Source organism: Aplysia californica, unplaced genomic scaffold (assembly GCF_000002075.1).
Source record: "Aplysia californica isolate F4 #8 unplaced genomic scaffold, AplCal3.0 scaffold00369, whole genome shotgun sequence".
Classification (NCBI taxonomy): Eukaryota; Metazoa; Mollusca; class Gastropoda; order Aplysiida; family Aplysiidae; genus Aplysia; species Aplysia californica.
In genome coordinates, this window is record NW_004797639.1 from 530,174 (window position 1) to 536,983 (window position 6,810).

The 6,810-nt window shown below is 40.1% G+C and overlaps 1 protein-coding gene across 1 annotated transcript in view; it reads right to left on the bottom strand.

Annotated features, from left to right (window-relative positions):
* LOC101849476 (organic cation transporter protein) overlaps nucleotides 1–6,810 on the bottom strand; it is a gene marked incomplete in the record, with an annotated part of 50,225 nt that overhangs the window by 10,513 nt on the left and 32,902 nt on the right. Inside the window, 3 exon segments of the mRNA XM_005103356.3 lie at nucleotides 34–264; nucleotides 3,769–3,950; nucleotides 5,936–6,229. Coding sequence (XP_005103413.2) covers nucleotides 34–264; nucleotides 3,769–3,950; nucleotides 5,936–6,122 — 600 coding nt within the window.

Here is a 6,810-nt window from a genome sequence, read left to right on the forward strand (position 1 = left end):
CCTTCCACATCTCCACCCCTCCTCCTCACTGACCTGCATCAAGACTCCCTGCGCAAAGCGCAGCACCACAAACATGACGTAGTTCACGGAGAACGCGGTGGCCACGCCCAGAACCACCGACATGTACAGTGTCCCCAGCAGCACGGGCAGCCGGCCCAGGCGGTCAGCCAGGTCCCCAAACACAAGGCCGCCCAGCATCACGCCCGCGAAGTAGATGGTGGTGGCCAGGCTGGACAGATCCTTGTTGGAGCACACCAGGTCAAACTGGGAGAGGAGACAGCGCAAAGAGTTCAGGCAGGAAAGTTTTAGTTTTAGTAGAGTTTTTACGGCGCTCGCAACTGCATAATGTCATACGAGCGCCAACCGGTGGATGTCTACAGAGAAGTCTTTACAGGGAATCAGGCTTACTCTGCTCGCCTCTTTAGCTTCAACAGCATAAAGTCTGTTTCGATTTTCAAAGAATCCCGGAAATAGAGGGTCACAAGAGTGTGATAAACATACAAAAGAAATGGAGGAAAAATGACGATAGTAAGGATTAGGAAAGAAAAAGCAGCAGTTCTGCATATGCAGTTCAGCAACAGTTACAAACATGACAATGAATCAGCTCATTTAGAATTCTAATGTGCATAAGAACAGGTTAATGTCCCCCCTTTGGGAATGGCCTAAAAACACTTCAGTCAGTAGCACTGCCCGGGGGGGGGGTGTTCAAACGGGGAGGGAAGACTATGCAGAGATTTTGTTGTGCTCATATGACCTTAGCCTTATGAAGTTACAAGCGGCATAAGACTTTAACTATTAGGGGGAAAAAGAGTTAATTTTATTATAAGAGGCAGAAACAGAGGCAGACATTTGTGAAACGTGCTGATAAAATGAGTTACTTCTCGGATTTGAATTCTATGGAAATAGATACACCATGCTTACAGGTGAAGTTCTTACAATTTATAAGTATGAAATAATAAGAGACAGGTTATATCTAAAGAATATGGCATGAATAGGAAATCTACAAATTTGACCCTCGTGTCAATTTTTGGCCAATATCTCCATTTGTGGATTGCGGGAAGTAACTCATTTTGTCAGCTCGCCTCACATTTCAAGATTTCAAGATGATAATTTTATTGATTTGAAAGGACTTAAGTTTTTTCGTTTCAGTAAGAGTTTTGCAACACTTGCAACACAACAAAACTTTGGCCCGTCCATACATCCACATATAATAACATATGACTCGGCAAATACATGAATAGGTGCTAGAGGCAGAGAGAAAGAAAGTGAGAGAGAGAGAGAGAGAGAGAGAGAGAGAGAGAGAGAGAGAGAGAATATAATATCTAAAAATGGGCATTAATATCTTAATGGTTCCAGTTTATTCTTCTTCTTATTGTCTCTTAAACTTTGTTTCATTTTAGGTTTTGTTAGAGTTTTACAACACTTGCAACACAATAACGGCATATTAGTGCCAAAGTTTAGACGTGTTACTAGAGAGTAACAAGCACAAAAAAGAAGGAGGAGAGATAAGGATGATAAGATGTTCAATAGGAGAGAAGGGGCAAACCATACAGAACACCTGCCAACCACCCACATGCACAGAGTGAGTGGGTGGTTGTTGGATGCCCTAGTGTAGTTTGCTATTTCTTTCTTAGAAAACTTCTATCACCATTATCTCTCCTCCCTTTTTAAATGTACTACTTTCTTGTAACACCTCTAATCTTCAGCACTCATATGCCCCAATTATGTTGCAAATGTGGTAAAACTCTCACATCATAAACTAAAGAAAAAGTTAAACACAATAAGCATGAAAACAATCTTGAATCATTTAGACATAATCAATGCCCATCTTTAAACATATTCCCTCTCTCACTCTCTACCTTTATTTTTCTCTCTCTCTCTCTCTTTGCCTGTCTTTTTCTCCGTCAAACATACATATACAAAACACCCCTCTCCTTCATCGCTTGCAAGCGCAGGCATTGATTTCTCTTTTTTGATCTCCTGTCCCTATTTCAATAATAATAATAATAATAATAATAATAATAATAATAATAATAATAGATTGAATTTATATAGCGTTCTATCCCATACTAGTATAAGCCTTGAGCGCTTTACACCAATCACAGAATCATTCACACAAGAAAAAATATTTCATAGATATTTTGATGTAGATATGTGTGAGTTATGTAAAAAAAGTGCCAACATGGTACACATTGTTATGCTCCAAAAAAAACAACAACAACAACAAAGAAATAAGAGAGGAAAAAAAAACGAGGAAAAAAAGAAATGAAACCCTTGAAACACTTCTCTTGCCGCAGCTGTCGCGTTTCACTTTATATGTTTTGTGTGTTTTTGTGGGGTTTTAAAAAACCCAAAAAAAACTGATGGAAAGGAGATTCCATACAATGGTAGCACTTTTCATGTAACCTTTTGACATGCGAAAATTACCATTTCAAATGTGAATAAGTGCAGAAATAAATTAATGTAACATTGCAGTTGCAAGTGGAAATATGTAACAAGACTGTCATTGAAAAGGGTTCTTATTGTATCTAAGTTACAAATATTCACTGCAGTAAAATTTATTAAATATAACTAAAGATAGTACATAACGAGATAGGCCACTCAGCCAAAAAAGTGTCCGCCGGAAGTTCGTTCTTTTCTTCAGATGGCGCTGCAGTCTCTTTTGAAGCTCTCTTTCGTTTTTCCAGAAGAAGAATATGAATAGCGCCTCCTTGCGTGCGCAGATCGACTGCTGTTCATCAGCAGTTCGGGTTCGTTCAGTGTGGAGTTTTAGGTTGTTTTTTTATTTTAATGACCTATTGCCTTTCATTCTAAAGTCAAATTAAACGAAGAAAAAAATCACCCCTTCCTCCGGTAAAGGTTTTTTGTCAGCGTATCTATTTTTAAAAAGCGTTCTTACAAAATTTATAAAAAGACTTGCTAGTTTCAATTTCATTTTTTAAAACACAAGTAGGGTAACTCTGTTCGCAAAGGGTGCGCATTTGTGAAGAGGGCGCCACCGAAATTTGAGGACACTTTTTTAATTGGCTCAAATTGGCCCCTCTTGCTATGAAGACTCTTTGATATAACTTAAATTAGTAGTGGCGGGCAAATAGTTGTCGTGTGTGGCCCTCATGGGAACACGTAATATGTGACCCTTGTGGCCCTTTTCGGGAAACCTCATTTCCACATGCCTGATTTATAAAGAAGAGGAAAGACAAACGAAATAAAACAATCAACAAATGTGAGGCAGCGTGGTGGAATCAGGCGCTCGTCAAAATAATCAAAGTGAAGAAACTGGCATTTTCCCACAGGTTTATGAATTTTTATCGAATTTTCGTTTTTTGGCTCAACACCTTTAATGTTTCATGCCAATTAAAGAAAACATTTCTGTGTGGATTTTACCGAAAAACGTTGATTAAAGGCACAAAAAAATTTAATTTTCAGTTTCCACAGACTCTCAAGCTAAGGAAATAACTCATCTTTGGTGGCCATTTTCTCACTAATTTTACCTCTGAAACCAGGTGACCCCATCTCCTTCAGCCGCAAATATCTCGACTTCTATTCAACATAAATGGATATTTTTTTTCACCAAAAGCAAGACAAATGAACAAGCTTTAAGATGATATACATGCCCAAAAATTGACGAGCGCCTGATTCCACCATGTCGTGACACAAATATAAGAAAACAAATACAAAAAGAAAACCAAACAAAAACAAAACAAAAGAAAAAACAAAACAAATCCCCCCAAAAACAGTGCAAAAGTTGTATTTTTCGACAGAACTTACATCACTGACAATGGTCTTTTCAGCATTCTTAGGGTGGTAAACAAACTGGCCAGCTTCACAGAAGGTGGTCAAGTTGTGACCGTCGGAGAAATGTTCCACGCTGGAGCATTTGTGGCTTTCAATACTCAGCAGCTGACTGTAGCCCTGGGCCCCAGTGAGTGTGAATGTCGCGTTGACCTCCTCTGTGGGGGGAAGAGAGGAATTAGAATTGAGTCTGAGTTAACAGAAGCAAAGCAACAAAATAACCGTCCTTCACAGCAGGGAAACAAAAGCACAGACAGACATTAAACTTTTTTTTTTTTTACATTCCCATCCACACAATTGAGGTAACTAAGAATGTGTGCAGGCCGCTTTTATTGCGCCTGTTTCGGCCAACGTGGGCTGTCAAGGACACAATGTCACAGCATACAGAAAAAAATACATGCACAAGGGCTCTATGACAAAAAAACCCTCCCCACACAGAAATCCAACTCAAGGTTAAGAGCTGCAGTGGAAACTATTTATTTTGTTTTGTTTTAGTAGAGGTTTTACAGCGCTCGCAACTGCATAAGGTCATATGAGCACCAGGGGAGAGGGAGGAGGTTGGTCAACTCCTTGAGAAGGCATATTTTGGTCAGTAAACAACGCATACAAATGCTGTTTTTGGGCATAACTTCATTACACAAGCAGATGTTTTGATTTTGTTTTCTTCAGGTATCTGAAACTTTATAAAGTGTGGAATAGCATGTGCGCTACTGAACATGCAAAACTCTTTGTTTCTGATTGTGTATGCTGGTTTGAAATGTGTCAAAGTGTTGCCTTTGCTGTGCTGCTTATCAGACATATGTATCCGCTACGTCCTCAAAGAGTTACATGAAAAAGCCTAACAATAGAACCTAGCCCCGCGTGCAGAGCATAGTCTATCCCGGCCTGTGGATAACAACGAGCCCACGAGTAAATGTGGTGTAAACGCACCTTAAGAATAGAAGAACATGTAGCGTGAACACACCTTAATAATAATTATTGTGACGTAGGCCTAAGGGACGTATCACGTGACTGTGATTTCGTGCAAGCGGCGGGAAATCTGAAGGTCACTCTCTCACTGAAGCTGAAGCGAGTAACATCGGCTAACGAAGAACTGGCAGACGACCAGCAGGTGGGGCCCCCAACAACATCAACTATCATCCAGATCTACTACTCCAAGACTCAAGTAAGTCGTAACATAACAATACATATGCTGGACTTGTCCATGCCCCTTGCATATTTCTGAGAATTTGATTTAACAGGGATCTGTTATAACAGGGATTTTTTTCGGGTCTCAGGATCCCTGTTATATCAGGCTTCTACTGTATTAGGAATATATTTATACAACAATGATAAAATTGAATAGCATTTGCATTCGCATATCCCCGCTCACCAGCATACTCTACGCACTTTTACACTCTATAGTATTACCCCAGAATCCCTTAGAACACTCAAAAGCACTCTTGGCTTGCTGGGAAACAGTCAATTAAGTGCTCAAATACTAACAAACTCACTAGATATTTCGCCGTCTATGGGTGGGTACCCATTCCCACCTGGGTGAAGTGTGGAAAATTCATGTTAAGTAATGCGCTTTTCCAAGGACACAATGTCGGGCCCCTGACGTGGTTTGAACCCCTGACCTTGCGATCGATTGCAAACTCATCAGCCTGATCACAAGATCACAAATGCCTCAAATTTTTAAAATATTTCAACCCACAATGGAACCCACACGTAGACCTACCTGTTGATTTTTCGATTGATTGAGTAGGTGATTTACGGCACTATCGACTCAATTTTGGTCATTTAAGCGCCAATAGGTTTCACCGTAACAAATCTAAGATCATGTCATGTTTTAGTAAAAGTTTTTCGGCGTTCGCAACAGCCCATGGTCATATTATCATCAACATGCTAAAAGGACGGACAGACATTTATGAAAATTGTTGTAAATATGGTAAAGACTTATATACATTTGTATTTACAATATTAATTTCAGTGTATATACATACACAGTGTATGTATATACACTGACAACAATAACTATATATTTTTATATCCTATTAAACAGTCCTATTTCTTTAACATATAGATATCTTAAAATTTTTCTCGGGTTAACAACATCAAAAAGAGTGTCGACATCTTAACATTTAAAATATTTTAGGCCTACCTGTGACGGAGAGATTGCCGGGGACACACGAGTGCGGCACCCCCATGCCGTGGAAAGCCATGACGACATGGTTGAACACCAGGAGGATGTAGGTACAGGACAGCAAGATCAGCATGCTCATCTGGTAGCGGCCACGCTCACCCAGGGAGGAGAGCAGAGTCTCCAAGCCGTCCAATCTGCCAGACATCCTCAGCGGGACAGGTGGTGGGAAAGCTTGAGGTAGCTTAAAAACGGCTTACCGTGAAAATCAGGAGCAAAGGCAGCTTTCTGTGGGGTGATTTTCACCAGACGAATCTGAAGAGTTGATAAAATTGAACCTCGTTTGAATGACAAGACTGGTGTGATATGAGTTTTGCCTTTTAAAAAATTGTAGTTGTTTTACACCCTAATCAATTAGTTTGTTAATGTTATGCTGGATTATGGAGTGGGTGGTCCTGGTTCGAATCCTTGACTTGACATTCTTGATTTGGGTCATTTTGAGGAGTTTTCACAGCTCTCCACCCATTGACTCAATCTTTTTGGAGATGGACATTAAACTCCGTTGATTGTTTTAGCAAGGTTTTACTGCGCTCACAACAGAAGTCCAAACAAGGAATCAGGCTTTCTCAGCTCATCTCTCTAGCCTTAACAGCACAAAGTCTGCTTCGAATATCAAGGCACCTGAGAAATAACAGTTCACTAGAGAGTGACAGATATACAAAAGAAATAGAGGGAAAAGGACGCTAGTAATGAAAGAAAAAGCAGCAGTTCCCCTATGTTGTTTCGGCACAGCGGGAGCATGACATTGAAAAAAACAGCCCATTTACAACTCTACTGTGCATTAGACATCAGGAAAACTGCTGCAACGGCATGATGTTGCGCTCTCTCTCTCTCTC